Source organism: Emydura macquarii, unplaced genomic scaffold (assembly GCF_026122565.2).
Source record: "Emydura macquarii macquarii isolate MOO-44397 ecotype Brisbane River unplaced genomic scaffold, CSIRO-AGI_Emac_v2 contig_3390, whole genome shotgun sequence".
NCBI classification, from domain to species: domain Eukaryota; kingdom Metazoa; phylum Chordata; order Testudines; family Chelidae; genus Emydura; species Emydura macquarii.
In genome coordinates, this window is record NW_027133527.1 from 6,497,417 (window position 1) to 6,516,089 (window position 18,673).

General features: G+C 46.7%; 1 protein-coding gene across 4 annotated transcripts in view; it reads left to right on the forward strand.

Annotated features, from left to right (window-relative positions):
- Nucleotides 1-10,038: 10,038 nt before the first annotated feature.
- PRKCB (protein kinase C beta) overlaps nucleotides 10,039-18,673 on the forward strand; it is a 221,053-nt gene continuing 212,418 nt past the window's right edge. For 3 of the 4 annotated variants that reach the window (XM_067534305.1, XM_067534306.1, XM_067534304.1), the window contains exons 1-2: nucleotides 10,039-10,355; nucleotides 11,179-11,210. In XM_067534305.1, the coding sequence (XP_067390406.1) occupies nucleotides 10,162-10,355; nucleotides 11,179-11,210 (226 nt within the window). In that variant the 5' untranslated portion in view covers nucleotides 10,039-10,161. The remainder of the gene's footprint in view (nucleotides 10,356-11,178; nucleotides 11,211-18,673) is intronic. The other variant, XM_067534307.1, reaches the window with a different exon arrangement.

The following is an 18,673-nucleotide window of genomic DNA, read 5'->3' on the forward strand; positions in this document are numbered from 1 at the left end:
TGCTGTGCAGGAAGCCTGGTCCATGCTCTGGCAGCGGTGAGCGATGAGGCAGTTCAGACAGCAATAAAAGGATTGCAAGGAGCTGAAGCAAATCCAAGGTGGCTGTGCTCAGACTGGCAAATCCAAGGAACACTTTACTGTCACCACCAAATAGCAGCTGGTATAATCTGACTGATAATTATAGCAACTGACTTTCAGGTTCAAAGAGCGACTCCAGATAACAGGCTGAGTGTGGTGAGAGCCAAGTGCAGAGACGCAAGCGATGTGATTCCCATGCAGAAGTCATGCTTGCCAAACGTCTCTCTTAATGCAGCAAATGTTTGCACATTTCACTGGGGGAAGAGGATTCCAGATAGCTACAGTTTGGACAGTCTGGCCTGACCAGGTTGCCAGCCCGTTTGATGGATGTGCTGACGGCTGTCTGTGGGCAGAGGGTGCAGATACTTGGGTTATTTCAGATGATTAAATAGCAGAGTTCATTATGCATTAAAGAGAAAGGGCCTGATTGGCAGAGATGCAGAGCACTCAGTGGGAGCGGCAGGGGCTCTGCTTCTCTAAACGTCAGAACTTTCTTTTTTCCCCACAGAGCTAGCTGCATCCTAGTCAAGAAGTGGGCATCCCCAGGGTGTTGATTGGATTTTATCTGTTTTCCAGGGAGAGTCCATTTCTTTAACCGTTACTTACTCTTGTAAAAGTGATTTTTAGCTAGGAAGGGGGCGGGCACAAGGGACCTGATTATCCCCCACTGTGCATCTTGTGCTGTCCCTGCCACCTGCCCCAAATGCTGCCAGATCAGAATTATACGCTCCCTTCCCTTCCCCCAGTGGCATCATGTCTTCTCCACTTGTTGTGCCCAAAGCCTGCACACAGCCCCGGGCCGTGGAGCAACTAGTCAGCTTTTCTCCCAGCACACTGACTAATCCAGGCTACTATTGGTTATTGATTGCCAGTAACGGTGCTAATGGATCTCACCCCCCAGGAGACATGGTAAGTTGGCTTTTAACTTGGGTTAGCGGCATGAGTTTAACACCAGGCTCCTCTATAGGTTTGAACTCAAGCTGCTAACCTGGGTTAATGCTATTTTAACCCGAGTTAGCTAACCCGAGTTAAGAACATACCCTTAGTAGCGTGCTAAGCCCACGGTGAGCTGATCCCACTCGGTGATGGGTAATGGAAAATAAGCCCCGGTTTGGGTTGGTGGGAATAGTCAGGACTGTATTGTAACTTGGAGTTTCATAAAGTGAAAGCAGTTTATTGATCAAAATGTTTGTGAAACAAGCAGCAGAGTTCGGGAGTTTTATAATTAACTTTGTTAATCATCTGCACAGGGCGTGGGTTTGAAGTTATGGGCCATTTCAGAGTACATGAAACAGAATTAATTTGTTCCTCCTGAAACCCCAGCAGACAAGACTATAAAATATTTAAATAGCCTACCCGGCGTTGTGATACATCGAACCATGGCAGCACTTTGCACAATTGTGCTCTTTTCTTGCATTTAAATCCTGATTGATTCTGTTTATGCAGATTTATTAGGTGGTTTGATTTTGTTGCCTCTTTGCTGGGAGTGTGGAAGCGAGTCAGTTAGTGGCAGAGAGTCAGGATATTTCCAAGCCTCATTTATTCATCTGTAGTATGTTTGCCCTGAGCAGAGATGGCGGAAACAGCAGCGATCCTGCAAACAGGTGATCCCTCTCGCAGAAACCCCAGCCAACGCTGCAGCGAGAGGTCAGGCTTTTAGCCAGAGAGCCACTGCCTTCTCTGACCCTGATTCTCTCTCGGTCTCCAACTCTTCTCTCTTCCTGTGTCCTGCCTGCTCCAGCTGGGAAACCCCTGGGCCCAGTCTCAGGGCCCTCACTCATCTCATTACTGAAGATGGGCTGGTTCAGGAAAGCCTGGGTGTTAAGTCTCTTAGGCCTGGTGGCTTGGCAACACAAGATGTTATAGCTCTTCTATAACACTGTTCATCTCTAGCTCTCAAAGCACTTTAACAACGTATCATTATGGTCATTTTACAGTTGGGAAAACTGAGGGGCAGTGAGAGGCCAAGGGCAGATCTTGGACTAGCACAGAGATCTCCTGAGCTTCAGGCTAGTGTTCTAGCCACTAGGCCACAATGTCTCTGAGTAGCTCATCAAACAAGCTAAGCCCAGTGTCCATTGGAGCTGGCTTCTCTGTGTGTATCCACCTGGACCAAACAGCGTGTTTAACCCAACCCATCTCCTTCGTGGCCACCCAGGTGTGGTGCTAGAGCCAACCTTTATGGGATCCTTTGGCCAGGCCCTCTATCTCTATGGAGAGCTGCATCTCAATCACCTACTGCTCAGTAATCATCGTAACATGGACTTACAGTACGTTACGAAGTAAAACTCAGGAAAAAATTGCCCTCCCAATAGATGTGCATCAAATCCTGTTTGTGAATGTAAATCAGAATTCTCTTCTGCCATGGGGGGAAACCATTCTCCCCCCTTGACATACGAATGCTGGGGCTAGGTTGGGGCCTGTTGGGTCCCCATTTAAAATTAGAGCAGCTCCACTTTGGCCACCCCCACTCCAGCCCCCTTCACCCCTACTCCAGGGCCGTGTAGGAGATCAGCACCAGGGGCTGTGGGGTGGATCAGTGCATCAACCATGGAGGCCCTCTGCACTGCGTGTATTGACCGGGGGTCACCTCTGCACCCTGGATGGAGGTAGATGGTAACGGAGAGCTGGGGACGATGTTTCTTAGGTTTTTGAAACTGCTTCAACCCAGTATTGTTTCTGGATTGCTACATTGCGATTTACCTCAGAATGTTTTCCTCTCGGACTGTACTGCCTCTGGCTGGATGTTTGAAAAGTTCACCTCTGTCAATAGCTGTTTTATAGGGTCACAAATACAGATTGGAGCCAACGGCTCAGTCCTTAGACCCTCCTGCCGGGTCGGCTTTCACATTCTGAATTGCATTCCTACTGCACAGAATGAAGATTAAAGCAATATTTGATTCACCTTCCAAGCGCATCCACATCCACACAGGAGATTGTGATTCAGTGTCTGAATTACAGAGTCAAAACAAGATTGTTTAAAAAAGTGAGTTAAAAGTACATGGAAAATGATTGCTTTTCTCATCTGAAATGGGAGCAGTGGCTGTTCCATTTTAATGTCACTGCCTCAATTTGCCTCTGTGACTTTGCACATCCCTGGTTATTCAGTGAGAATTTATGTTGTACTTGTGTTCTAACATTTGCCTTCTTTGTTTTTATAAGGAGTCTGGCAGTGAAGAATGTGTTTGTCCCTAGTGGGTGTGTAATTAGGTCTTTTTTCCTATTCTCATCTGATTTCAGATTCTCTCTTCCTCCTTTGCTCTGTCTCATGTGCACTGAAGGTATGAAATATGCAAAAATGTGAATGCAGAAAGAAAGAGCAAAGCAGCTGCCATTACTCTGGGAGCATAGAGGAGATGCTGTTTTGCCCTATATTGGCCCCAGTTCCACTGGCTGTGCCTACTCTGCAGAAATGAACCACGGATAACTGAACCAATTGGATGGCACTGGTGTAAGCTTCAGCGGTGCAGTGCAGCCACATAAGTCATGCAGTTTCAAGAACAGCTTGGCCCCACATCCAAGCTTGCACTGTACTACACCGCAGCAGTTGCACTGCCCTTTGGGTACCTATCCAACAATGTCCCTGGTCCCTGAAGCTTTTGGGAGCCCAGGAAAACGGGGGGCGGGGGGAAGCAGTTACCCTATCAAAATTCCCTGGGAAACTCCCCAAAATCCCCAGCCACGAACACCACTTCCTAGGTCATTTCTCCAAAGGGAGGCCAGGATGAAAGCTCAACTCTTGATCCTCGCTCAGCAAAGAAAGTTTCAGCCGAACCTTTTGCAAAGTAGCTGTGAGAGAGGAGTCTGTAGTAGCTGCAGTGGGTGATGGAGGTGTCCAGGCAGTAGCTATGATACCCAGAGACCAAGACTAGCAGTTCTTTGAGCTATCGCTGCAGTGGTCTTGCACCTCCAGTTGTGGAGTAGCCAGATCTGTGCAGTATTTCAGCATGATGTTTGCCAGTAGGAGCCTCCCTCCCGGGCCCAGACCATAACCAGTCTGGTGCAATGGAGTAATCCTTGAGACTAAAGGAGCCAGTTTCCACTGAATTGGAGGACTACGTGATGGCTCTGCTCTTGGGGGATCATTTCTGTGTGTGGACCAGAGGGGTGTTCCAGGCGTGCAAGGGGGAAGAAATGGTGGCGAGTGTGCCATGTATAGACAAAGCCACCGAGTGCAGGGAGAAGAGGTTAGTGCTGCTGTTAGTACTTGTATATTTGATTTTGCTGTGATGCTTCTTCCACAGGCTTTTTGGGCAGATTTAGGTCCCTCAGAAACACATTCCCAGTGGGAAACAAAATGCATTCTCAAGGCTCTTCAAGTGTGAATACAGAAAGAAACAGACTGGGCACATGAGGCTGAAGCATTATGAATAAATAAAAGGTAAGTGACTGTGGCCCATGTGCCATGACCCATGATGCCAATGTACAAGAATCATAACTCCATGACAGTTAACTCCTGTTAGAACATTGGTTTCCGGGGAGCACCAGCACTGCCGCGCAGGTGGGAAGATTTCTCTGCAAACTGCAAGAATCACTATCTTGTCCCTTCTGGTGCTATCTTTTTGTTAGAGAGCATAGTGCCAGTTAGTCCAGCCATTCATCATAAGGAAACCCTTCCTGGCACGGCTGTAATTTCTTAAAACTCTTTTTACTACGAAGTAAAATAAAATTTACCAAAGTAGGAAACCAGGCAAATAAATCGCACATTAAAAAGGCAGCAATAGACAAATACAGTCTGCCGTTACAATTCACCTCTTTCTCTTGACTTAGCTGCTGCAGTTTGATACAATGCTGACATCCCCTCTTGACTCTAACCTGCATTTTATTACTTGGAGCCATACTAGAAGAGCATTGTATCTTACGTTTGAAATGATAGTTCACTTACTACCACTAAAATGTGGCCAAAGTTGGGCAGCCGAGATAGTTACTTTATACGATGTTTGCTTTTCTATGCTAACATGATGTGCACAGCACACTTTATGTACACATTCCAATCATCTTCGGGTGTGATTTTTTGCTTTGAAATATTCTCGGCTATAGTGGGTCCATTTTAAGGTTCTGATTCTGCAAAGTGCTGAGCACCAACTTGAGGATGGGGGTATTACAGGCATTACATTCCCTTCTGTACCCTCTGTGTCATTGCGAGAGTCACTCTGGTGTCATCAGAAATGCCCTGGATATCCATGAAAACTTTCTCAAGAAACTTTGGGTCTGATTCAACTCACTCACACCAGTGTAAACAGGGAATAAACCCTATGAAGTCAGTGTAATCACACCAGTGTATGATTGACTTAAGTGAGAGGAAAACCAGACTCACTGTTTCTTTAAATTAAAATTAAATGTCTTTTTGGAAGACTTGCTGTAGATCAACTACAAGTTATCGGGCTCAGGAGAGCAGCCCCTGGAAGAGTCCTGTGTTATGGACATCAGTCTGGATGATCATAATGTCTTTAAAATCCATGAATCTATTCATTCTGTTTTTGGCAGCTCACCTCTGGTCTTCCTCATGTACACTCAGACTGGGCACACAAGGCTGAAGCATTATGAATAAATAAAAGGCAAGTGACTGTGGCCCATGTGCCATGACCCATGACGCCAATGTACAAGAATCATAACTCCATGACAGTTAACTCCTGTTAGAACATTGGTTTCCAGGGAGCACCAGCACTGCCGCGCAGGTGGGAAGAGTTCTCTGGAAACTGCAAGAATCACTATCTTGTCCCTTCTGGTGATGTCTTTTTGTCAGAGAGCATAGTGCCAGATTCCTCATGGACCCTTTGCTATTTATCACCCTTAATTATCACATCATGGTCTAAAACCAATCTCTTCCAACAAAGCGTTTTTCGTGAACAAGATACAGTGCGCAGCTCACTCATTCACCCAGCTCTTTCATTTCTGCAGGAGCTGGGCTCCTCATATCCCTTCCTAAGGATATGAACCACACCTTCAGCTGATCCTTCTCCTGCTGTCTCAAGGTCTCTCCTCTGTTGCTTGTATTTATTTTCACATCTTCCAGCAATTGCAGTGAGACAGTGGGGTCTAGGAGTGAGTCTGAACTTTTAAATTCTGTGCCCAGCTGATTCTGTGCATCTGTAGTGCAAGGAAATTAAACATGTGTGACTCAGTTTCCCCATCTTATAGATGGGGATGGCACTTACCTACCTCTCAGGAACATTGTGAGCATTAAGCATATATTATTTGTGAAATACCTGAAGATCTCTGGAGAAGAGAGGGGCAATAATGCATCAGGAGCAAAATGTCTGAAATATTTTTTGCTGCTTATTTTCATGGTCAGTATCTTGCCCTTCTTGCCTGGCAGAAATCATGGTCCTTTTCAGAGGAATTTTTTGTACAAAATCTTGTCTGCAGTTTTATGAGAATAGGAATGAACCTAGCTTACTTGCTGGTGGATTCTCTGTACCTTAAAGTCTTTAAACCATGATTTGAGGACTTAAATAACTCAGTCATAGGTTAGAGGTTTATTACAGGAGTGGGTGGGTGAGGTTCTGTGGGCTGCGTTGTGCAGGAGGTCAGACTAGATGATCATATTGGTCCCTTCTGACCTTAGAGTCTATGACTCTATCTGATTACCCTTCTGCCCCATGTTCCCTCTTACCCCAGGAGCGCTGTTTCAGAGTTTTACACTAGGGCTTTCAGTGCACCTGTGGGGACCGTTCTTGTATTAATACAAGTACTGGGAAGTTTAGGTTGACATTTTCAAAGCTCCCTAAGAAATGTGGATGCCCAATTCCCATTAAAATGAATATACTCTTGAAAATCCTTCCTTCAACGTAATCCGATTATATGTGTTAATTTTAAAAAATAATTTTCCAAATATAGGAAATGGACCTGGTACTGGCACCTCTCCACATGCCATTATTTTAGATGCTGGAGTCTGAATGCTAACATGATTATTAACACTTGCATTGAAAAATTAAAAAAACCCACAGTCTCTGTGGTTCTGCTACAATTTGGGTTCACATGCAATTACAATGCAGATTTTATTTTGAAACTGGGTAAATAAATTACAAAGACCAACAAGAAAGAAATAGACAAAGTGCACAGAATGTGCTGCATTGAGCAGAATTCAATATAATTGTGCTAAATGTAGCATGCACTCAGGGTAATATGCCCTTTTCTTTAGCAAAAGTACACAAGATGGGACTCAAAAGGACCCATTATTGTTGTTGTTGTTATTCCTCATTGCTGTGAGTGTGTAGAGAGTTATTTCTAATTGTTTTGTGAAAAGTTCCAAGCATAGCTTTAATCGCCACAAGTGATCAGGACCTCACAATCAAAACACAGGCCACCCTGCAGCATACACTGGGGGTTCTGACTGAGCAAGGACAGCAATCAGGGTTACCACTTTCTGCAGCTCCTTTCGCTTTCTTAGGAAGGCTCTCTTTCATCTTAATTGATGGCCGAAATCACAGTGCAAGGTGGCATAGCTGCAGCCATTTATTTTTCCTTCTTCAAAGTAAGATCACTTGCTGAATTGTTTTAAAATCAAAAGGCCTCAGGCGTGGGTAACAAGTCTGCGTGTTCACAAAAAGAACATATCAGCGGATTAGGGTAGCTAAATACGGTAGCTTTCAAAGTCTTTGATGAAGTGTTGTGGTTTTCTGCAGAATTATTTATGATATAAAGTAACTTTGTCTTGGCTGCCCACCTTTGGTCACATTTTATTGGTAGTAAGTGAAATATCATTTCGAACTTAAGATACAATGTCTCTTCTAGTAATAAAACAGGTGTTGGAGTCAGGAGGTCGGTATGGTACTAAAGTGCAGCAACTAAGTCAAGAGAAAGGGGTGAACTGTAAATGCAAACTGTATTTGTCTCTTGCTGCCTGTTCAGTGTGAGATTGATTCATTATAACCTCTTAGTGTTAATATTCCTGAAGATTGGCACAAGTCTATCCTGGTTCCAATACATGAGAAAGAAGCATCCATGAATGCGGGAACTATCCGGGGATAAAGCTTTTGTTGCATGGGGTGAAGATAATGTAGCATATCCTGGATGTTAGGATTAGGTTTATAGTGTTCTCACATGTCTTGTTTATTTTGGAAAAACAAAAGAAAACCATCACATGATGGATTTCATAAACAAAACAATTATTAAACACCCTTTTAATAGAAATATTCTCATTATTGGTTTAAAATTCAAATAAAACAATTTTTTGGTACGGATTTAAATCTTGCACTGCACTGTTTTCAATCCCAACATTGCAATATTGGGCTGGTGCATGAGAATCTGAAAGTAAAACTGACTAGACACTAAAATGAAATTGCTAAATCTATTTTCATTGTCCAGGATCAGGGAAATGCATCAGCTAGTAAAAAATATGCATGGCGAATGAGATTTTAAAAATTCTGTCCCTTTAATTATCTGGGGTATTTTTAGTAAATTTGATAAAAGAATTGTTTAAATTGTGATTTAAAAAAACAAAACAAAACAAAAAACAAACAAACCTTGACAGTGCCTCTGAACTCCTTGGCTCTGGATTCCTTCCCCCTACCCCACCTCCCCAGCATAAACAAGACATGTGAGAACAACAAAACTCCTTGGCTCTGTCCTCTGAGCGTCAGTGCACATATGCAGTGGTTTGCCCACAGGGTCCAGCTGCAGGACTGTGGCTTAAATGTCTTCCTTTCTGATCCACTCCTGAACTCAGTCTGGGATACCCCATTCACATTCCTTCTCCCCAGTGTTGCAGTTGAGTTGCAGGAGATCAAACTAGATCACCAGGGTCTCCTTCGGTCGTTAAAATCTATGAAATCTCAGGGAACTTCAAGAGAAAAATAACTTAGAATGCAAGAATTAAAATTTTCTCTGGATATTTTCTCTGGATTTCCATATTACATTATTTATGTATTATTTCATGTCACCCCTGATTATTACCCCTGTCCTCCTTGAATATTTATATAGAGGGAGTGGGGTCATTTCTAAACCATACCTCTAGATCTGTTCTGCTGATTAGGTACTTGAGAGAGACTCCGCAGAGATGTGAGGCTTTTCGCCAGGAAGGGAAAGAGGAAATGAGAATTGTTAATAACTTTGATCATTGTTTTCCTTTCCTTTTTAAAAAAGATTCCCCCCTATCTTAATGAGGGGGGCTGTCTATCTATTTCTAATGCTCTGATTTTCCCTTCCTTCTTGTGGCCGTAGTCAGCCACATTCTTCTTACAGCGGGGCTATGGGGAAGGCTTTTTTTCTGGAGCATGGGGCTTCTGATGGGATGATTTCTCTGGGCATGTCACCCCCTGGAATGTGGCAGGCTGCCCTTAGCTATGGACCATGGAGGAGGATTGGGGTTGGGACTCATTATGCAAATAAAGGAGTTGAGGGGCGGCGCTACTGTCCCTGCAGAAGATGCTGAGGGCATGGTGTGTGAAGAAAGGGGGGACGGTGGAGATACTTGGGGGGGGGGGGGATCGGCCTTTGCCAATGAAGAGGGGAGCAGTGGGCTTACAGCTGAGGTTAGGGGTGCAGAAGCAGCTGGCTGCTCTCTGTGCAATAGAGGGAGGGGCCGGGGTTGGGCCCCCCAAGGCTATTGCCTGGCAGAGCTGTGGAAAGAGAGAGAGGCAGATACCTGCCAATGAGAGTGGGGGAGCTATGCAAATGAGAAGTAGGTGGGCGGAGTTTGCAGCCAAAGCTCGGGGCGCAAAGCCCTGCCAATCAAGGGTGGGCGGGGCTATGCAAATCAGGGCCCCGTGTGGGCGGTTCTGGGAGCGCCGCCGCTTTGATGCGGAGGACCGAGCTATGCAAATAACCCCGCGGTGGGCGGGGCTTGGGCCGCGCCTATTGAAACGAAGGGCGTGGGCGGGGCCGGCAGCCTCGCGGGCCGGCTTGGGGCAAGTAGGGCGGGCGGGGTGCGGCGCTGGGAAGCAGCGGCTATGCAAATCAAGAGGCGGGGCGGGGCTTAGCATGCAGATAAGGGGGCGGGGCCGGCAGCGTCTCTCTCTCTCTCCCCGGTCCCTTCCCAGCTGCAGCCAGAGGTGCCGGGCTCGCGCGCTGCATCCGCACCAGCTGCAGCCCGGGCTCTGCGGGCGAGCAGGGGCGGCGGCGCCCGGCGGCAGCGGCAGGATGGCGGAGCAGCCCCCGGCGGCGGCGGCGGCGGCGGCGGCGGCCCCCGGCTCGGAGGGCGAGGAGGGCCCGGTCCGCTTCGCCCGGAAAGGGGCCCTGAGGCAGAAGAACGTGCACGAGGTGAAGAACCACAAGTTCACGGCCCGCTTCTTCAAGCAGCCCACCTTCTGCAGTCACTGCACCGACTTCATCTGGTGAGCGCCCCTCTGCACCCCCCCCCCGGCCCGGACAGGGACCCCCTCCGCCGAGCCGAGCCGAGCCGAGCCTCCCGCGGGGCGCTCGCTGCACCCCTCGGCTGGCATTGCCAGGGACCCCCCCCCCGCCCCAGGCTGGGCTCTACGGGGGAGCCCTGCTAGCCGGCCCCCCCCCGTAACCGTGTATCGCCGGGGGGGGGGGAAACACCGCTGCCCCCCACGCGCATTGCCAGCCCCCCCGCCCGCGGGTCATACGCTCTCCTGGGGATCTGTCCGCATGACTCCGCGCCCCCTTGCACCCCGTCTGTTCTGTCTACTCACCAGCTGCCCCTGCCTCCCTTGGGTACCCCAGGCGTGTACAGCTCCCTGGCGCCTTGCTCTCCCCTGGCCCCTCCCATGGCAGCAGGGACCCAGATCGTACCTGTCCAGGGGCAATCCCTGGCTCCCAGCTGGTACATTCACTCCCTGAAGCTGGGGCACAAGACCCTTCAACGAGAGCCTCCAGACCTCCTTTCCCCTCTCCTCCGCTCTCCGGGTGCACCCCAGGGCAGGGAACAGATCCTGCAGGGGGTTGTTTCTGCAGCATTGAACCAGCTGCTGGGCGCTTCCCAGCCTGTGTTCCCTGGGGTGCCTTTGGATGTCCCTGGGGGGCAGCAGCCTCCCTTTGTTGGGAGCAGGTTGCCAGCTGCTGTCACTGCTTCCAGCTCTTGATGTGTGGCTCCGAGCGGCTCTGGCTGGGGAGGCTCAGCCCAGGGGCGAAGGGGGGTCAGTGTGTGAGCTGATGCCCGGGAGATGCTAATTGTGTGCGGTTTTCCCTTTGCAGGGGGTTTGGGAAGCAAGGATTCCAGTGTCAAGGTAGGTGCTTCACCTGCATTGCATTTCAGCTTGTGTGTGAGTTGGGGGGAGGGCTGGGGTCACCGGCCATACAGGCGTGAGCATGTGGGGTCCCTGCCATGCTCTGATGCAGATGTTGCAAACAGGGGAGTCTCTGGGCCTCCTATAGAGAACCTTTAAGGCTTTCAAATGCGGCTGGGAAAAGCCTTGCGGAGCCTAGTGCTCAGGTTTTCATTGTGCTGACATGAAGCCAGAGCGGCTCCTTGCCCGCTGGTTTGCGTCCCTGACTCTCTGTCGGCACCAGGGCTTCCCTGCATGGAACGTGCGCAGAGCACAGAAGACAAAGCTGGGAAAAACAAAAGCATGGACCCCCCCTTTGGTTAAGTAGCCTTAAGGTACTGACAGATACTGACACACGCCAGGAAGTGCGGGCGGATGGTGTGACTGGAGGGGAAGCGCAGCGACAGCGTGTCAGCCCCAACCCCCTTCTTCCCTTTATGTTATTTCTGTCTGTGCTGGGGGTGGCGTGGGGTGTTTGCTTGTTTCCTTTAGTTAAAAACTTTCATTGATGACTGAGTTGGCAGTAACTTTCCCCCGCACGCTGCAGTGACTCCAGTCTCCGTTATTTCTTTATTCAGACAAGGGGGAGGGGAGCCTTCAGCAACTGAGGAGGGGTTTTACCTGCACCTCAACCCCACTAACCTAAGGCTGATCGCTGCCTGGGAGCATGCGTGTGTGTGCTGCATGGAGCACAGACTTGCACTCGGTGGCTATTGGTGTCCCGCTTAGTGGGCTGACAGCAGGGGTTTGTCATCAGGAGCTTTTATGTTTGTGTCACACCTAGTGAGATCCTGGTCCATAACTGGGGCTCCTGCGTTAGGCCGTAGGCAGAGGGATATGCAGGCTAAGTAAATCATGTCCTGGCGGATGCCCTTTTCCCCGGCCCCTCCCAGCAAGTCTCCCCTGCAGTCAGGTGGTTCTTAATGCAGAATATGAATGGGATAACGGGAGGGCTTTGCTCTCGGAGTTATTCCAACATAGCATGTAAATCACCACTTCAGGAACATTGCTAGTGAAAGGGGTGTGGGTTGCGGGCAGATGATGGACCCAGGAATCCAGTCAAAATTTCTGCAGAAGTTACTGTGCAACACTCACAATGTAGTTGCCGAGTCAATTCCCCCCCCTTAATATCTAAGAAGGGATTGGTCACTGCTTTTAGGCTGATGGCTAGTCATGTTTCATTACTCGAGTTACAAGGTTGTGCCAAGGAAAACATTGGAGATAGGTAAACTCATTTTTATGTGCATAATGTACCATCCAAACTAGTGCCTCACAGCAAACTATAGGCTGTCTGGTTTGCGGATTAGTGTTTAACGATGCAGCCCGGAAGAACTTGAAGGGCTGTGTTAAACTGCTGGGAAAATAAGGCTTTACAAATCTCAGTAATCTTTGCTATAGGGTTACTATAATCAGAACTCTTCATGTTTTGCTAATGCTGGGGATTTCTTGTTTTCAGGGATTTATGATGTGCCTTTATTACATGAAATTGGTAATCGGTTTAGCTTGATTTTATTCTTGGTGGTTGGCAGTTGTCACTTAATTTTTTTATCCTTTTGCAGGGAAATGCTTAAATATATGTAAGTAACATACATGCAAATACAGTGTAAGTAGGTATTGGCTGGGGAGGTTTGGTTCTGGAGTTTTGTTTGAAGTCCAGTCAGGGCTATGATTTATTTATTTATTTATTTTTAATGACACTGAAATCTTGGAGTCATGAAATCTTATCCCCAAATATCCATTTTGATTGGTGGCTTTCTCCCAAGAACAGCCATTTTGCATGAGACTGAAGGCTCGGTGGAATGAAATCTCAAAGAACAGCTAGCCATGGCAGACTTCATCTGCCTCAGAACCAGAAAATAAGCCCCATCAGACTTTGGAAGTGACACAGAAACAAAACTCTAGGCATGAGATCGCTATCTGGAGGTTTGAATCCAATCTGACATTTGCCCCTAAAACACCTCTAGAAGCCAGAGAGTTCAGAGGAGAGGTTTTATTATGGCCCATCTCTGGAATATAACAAAGATCCCAATATACTGCAATAAGGCAAATTCTAGTCTCAAAATCTCTCGATAGCACCACTGCAGACACTCTCCCAGATTCCGGCGTTCTGAAGATCATTTCCAATAAATCTAATTGTAACAGCTTAAATCATGCTGCCTTTCACGCAGAGCTGCATAATGTCTGCCCCTTGTGTGAAGGGTCTTTCTGTCTTAAACTAGCAAAACCAAAGAAACTCAGAGCTCATGTTCAAGGCCTGGGCTGACGTTGTAGACTCCACACCTGCTTTTCTCCACTTGCCAGCAAGTCCTAGTGGTGGTGGTAGTCAAGGTCATCGTCTCGCCAGGGATCTGTAGCCTTCGCTCTAAGGATTTGTACATGCTTTTAGAGTCACTCCTCAGGTTACTCCAGTGGAGTGTTTTGTGGCTTAGCCTCGTCCCCATTCCACTGCTGGGTGTAACAGATGCCAGGGATGAAGTCGAGGGTCAACAGAGTTTGCCCACTTCTCATTTGCAGAGCGTGGAGGTTAGTTCTGTGTCACTGCACCACTGTAACGTTCCACAAGTAGCCCAGGGGTTGAACCAACGTTCCTGCTGTGCGCAGCATCATGGCCAAGTGTGTCCAGAGAATCAGAACGTAATTGAGGGTCATAAGCCTGATAGAAAAGAGTTAGCTGGGATCATCTGATGTCAGTGCAGACTCTCTTTCCTGCTGTCTAGTGTCTAGCGCTTTGCCTCATTCTACCTGCGGTGCTCAGCAGCGGGCAAATTTAAGGTTTTTACAGTCTCTTTTGGGGCTATTAAGAACTATTGACCAAGCCTGTAATTGTGCACTGGCTCCAAGCTTGAAGCTATATGATCGTAACCAGTATTCAATTAGTCTGCCGTGTGAGGTCAGCAAACGGCACAGCACCTGGCCTTCAGATAGAGACAGCGTCTCTTGCTGCAAAGGAACCCTCCCCACACCCTCCAGTCTCTTTGGTGGGATCTTCAAAACCTCTGTGGGTTTGTCTGCTCTGTGCTATGCTCGCAGCACTGCGTCTCGGAGCCTGGGTCAGCTGACTCGGGGTCGGGTTGTGGGGCTAAAAACAGCCGTGTGACATTCCCGCTTGGGCCAGAGCCCAGGTGTTCTAAAACCCAGCAAGGGGGGAGGGTCTCAGACTCAGGTGCCAGCCCTAGTGGGAACATCTGCACTGCTATTTCTAGCTCCTGTGAGACCCAGTTGACCTGGGCTCTGAGACTTGGCACCACGGGTTTTTCTTTACAGTGTAGATGTTCCCCAAGTGACACAGGAACCCAAGCCCCATTGGCGCTCAGTAGGATTTAGCCTTCTAAGGCATTCTTGAAAATCCCATCTCCTTGCCTTAAGAAGCCATCCCCTGAGCTATTTCAGGTTCTGGCCATGAAGAAATCATTGCTGTTTTGTATTCGAGTAGCACCGAGAGGCTCCAAACAGATCGCAGGCTTCACTTGGCAGAACACAGCACAAACATACAATAGGTAGTGCCCGCCCCCAGAGTGCTCCCCAGATCGTTAAAGGTCTATGGGATTTCAGTTTTTATGTCCCTTTGAGATCTGTGCGTGACAAATATTCTCAGGGGTAGTAGAATTAAACTTAAGTTACAACAGTTTAATCATTAACAGTGGAACTAATCTTTATAAGAGCCAAAACCTCTTACACGATATATGCAGTAAGTTTAAAAGAGAGACAATTGTATGGAACATTTTTAGGTTAGAGATTGAAGGCGTAGACTATAACGTGATGTGCTATCTGCCTTTAGACCACTGATAGTCCAAGGAAAACTCCAGAAGGGGTTTTAATTTCTCCCATGGCAGTAAGAAATAACTGAGGATCCCAGGCCTGGAAACATAGGTGCCAGTCCCCTTTTCCCCCAGAATTGATCAGGTTTAGATCTTGATTGTTCCCATCCTATTACCTGTCAATCTGGTGCCGTCATCTTGTTTCATGAGGCTAGGATTGCACCTAACATTTGGGTTTTTATTCATGTTTGGTTCCCCTCCAGTCAGGTGTTGTAAGATAAGTGGTATTGCATTCAATAAGTACATTATTTCTAAATGGAAGAAAATATCCCTAATTCAGTTCTCGCTGATGGCGAGAGGCCTTTCATAGTCTGAAATTATCCCAGTTTGTAGCATTTTACTATCAAACAGAAACTTCGACTCTATGAAGTTCTTTAGCGTCATAAAGAGTCTCCTGCAGTAGCTGAGAACTGAAGGGCAGTTCTGTCTATTGTATTCTGTCTGGGTATGTGAACGGCTCACTTCTTGTTGGTGTTCATGCATCGGGGCTTCATTCTGGTAGGGGCCCAGCGTAAAAGACCCTGTCCTGAAGAGTTTGCACACTGAGTAGATAAGACAACCCAAGTGGGAGAAAGGAAGGATTGTTATACCCCTCTTACAGATGGGGAACTGAGACCTAGCAGAATTCAAGGTCAGACAGAGTCAGTAGCAGAATCAGGAGTTTAACCCAGTTCCGCCTAATTCCCAGTCCAGAGTCTGAACCCTAAAACCATCCTTTTCATCAGCATAGCTGCGCAGCGGTTGCTGTGGTTAAGGGCTAAAACGAGGAGAACTTGGCTACAAGAAATGGCCCTGCATCTTTCTGTAGTTGGGTCTAATCTCTTTTTTTGTTTTGGAACTCAATCTAGTCTTAGATGAAACAAAATACTTGTTTTTATGTAAGTGTCACACATCTGATGGAATCTGTCCTTTGCCACTTATTACTTCATTATTGTTGTAGGCCTGTCAATAGGGATTTTGATCCCTCATGCCCTTTTTATGCCAGATGTGCATGCCATAATGAGTTTCCATTTAGTTCTGTTTCCTTTCTCATAAGTCTAGGTGCTTTACAATAAACTGCTGTTGAGATTTTAAAAGTCTTTATTTATTCAATAAAAATTAATTTCAGATTCAGTATTTTCCCATTCCAATATTTTTATTCCATTGTTTAGGAGCTGTCAGGAAACTTGGCTGAAGTGTGTGCATTTCCCATTTCTAAACTGCTTTCTCCTGCCCGTACCTGCTTAAATAAGTTTCAGGTGTGCCCTGCTTTCTTTCTAGGACATCGACAATAATTAGTTTATTAATTACTGTGACTCTTTCTGTAGTAAGTTTGGGGAGACTGACTGGTAGTAATTTGAATGACTAAACTACCATAAATTCCATGCTAATTGCTGGTCTCTGTCTTATGTATCTTAAACTTCTTGAGGCAACTTCTCCCTTCAGACAGGGGAATGCATCTTTGATTAGCCAGCAGGAGTCTTGCATATAGGCTGTATCCCATAATGGAACTGGGTCCATAGATTCTTATGAGCGAATGATAAATATCAATGTATGTTGAGAGATAGAAATGTTGGAAAACTGGGGACCAGGAATGTGTTTGGAGTTGCCAGAACATGAAGAAAGTTTGGCATGCACTGGCTATGTATAAGCAAAGAAAAGATGCAGCTGGAACTCTGAGAGTGTCATAATGATCTGACATAACTGAAAGGCAGGAAGGCTTTATTGTGACCTTGTGAATAACAACGGGAGAGGGGTGTATGGCTTGTTTTGGGACTTTGAGTTCCCTCTGCTTCTTACAAAGCTTTAAAATGGATTTGTTTCCATGCTGTGAGAACTGTGTAGAGCGGGGGCAGGGAAATTATCTTACCATCGGTTTAATGGTCATGTGAGACAATCACGTATGGCCTTTCATTGTAGGTAATGGTCAGTGGCCTTGCGTTCTGGGTATTCCTAGCTTAATGTTTTGATAATGGGAACATTAAGTGTGTTGGTGGAGGTAGCGGTAGACAGCAGCCTGAGAGCTCTGATCTGCAAGCGGCTGACAGCCAAAATGTTAAAAAACCAGGAGGCTGAGATCAGATGTATTTAGGCATCCAAACTTGGGTTCTTCTTTCTGAAAGTTTTGGCTAGTGGTTTTCCGGTGGGATGGAGTTCTGCTAGTGAAGCAAAGCGACTCTTCTAAGGATCACCTGCTCACCTCACCCAAGGCAAAGGCGAGAACAATGAGGCCCTGCCCCTTGATTAGATTTGCTACGACCTACCATAATACAAATAACTGTGTGTAGATGAAAAATCAGGTCCCTTTATAGAACTAGCCTTTAATAAGGCTTTACAGAAATTGCCTTCTTACTGTAGAAACTTCTCTGTCTGAAGAGAGTAAGATCGTCACTCCTTTTCAATTAAAAAAACCCAAACAAATGGTGCTTGTGGAAAAGCTGGTTGGAAAGCCCTGGAGAACGAAATCTCTCTGTTTATCCCCAGAGCTCATAAGACCTGAGCAGCGGCAGTCTGTTTTTCTCCACATCAGTTCGGCTAACGTGCTCCAGTTCTGGCGTGAAGGGAACACGTGGGTTCACATGGCCCATTCGATCCTTGGCACTTCTGCTGAGACTGCTCACAGGCCTGCCAGTTGTGCTGCTGGCTCGGTAACGAGGGCACATGTGCTCCAGGAACTGGACTTGCTTAACAGCTGTTCTGTTGCCAGCCAACATGCAGCCATGTCTCTGTCACTGCTGACCCAGGCCAGACACCGACCTTGAGATGCAGAGCTAGGCCGGGTGACTCCCTCTCACTTGTGGATGTTCAATAACTTGCAACCTTTTGAATGTGCAGAGCAATCGGAAAGGATCTGGGAAAGAAGAATCTGGATTATTTTTAAGAACAACAAAGCGCCTTATTTGCTCATGGAAGCTTAGCTCACATGCAGCAGTTTTTTATGTCTTTGTGACTTTGTCTGGCTCTCTCTTAATTAGGCTGGCGGAGGTGTGTTCTCCAAGTGTTTCATTTAGACTGACGTTGGGAAACAAAATCTTCACTCTTCTCACACTTCAGCTTTTTCATTTGGCTTCAGTTTCCAAACTCAACACTTGGTGCAAAACCCAAGAAGCCCGAGAAGGCTCAGCAGGATTTAAGTAGAGAGAAACACTTGCTTAGAAGTTATCTGCTTTGAAAACCCACCCTTTCCTTCCCCCTCTCCTTTGCTGCCCTCCAAACGGAAGTGAAACCCAGTACATTCTGAAGTTGCAAACCATACTCGAGCTATGTCCTGTCTTATCTCTGTCCCCATTAGCTCCATGTAGCTACTCAAAGTGCGTCTGTATTGACTGTGTAGTAAGCAAGTGAGAAAGAAAGCAAAACAAACTCCAATCATTCAGAGTTGTCTCAAAACTAGTAATTTAGTGGGAACATAATACGTACACTGGAGAAATGTTAGTGATCATGCAGACTAATTCAAAATGGTACTACAATTACTTTTGCAACACAAATGATGTTAATTATGTAAATGCTGCAGAAATTGGAAACATAATTTTGAAGAATATTTGGATGACTCTGTGGTGGAACAAATCTTAATATACTTTAATATAACGACAAGGCAGTGTGTTTGCACACATGGAACCCAACTCT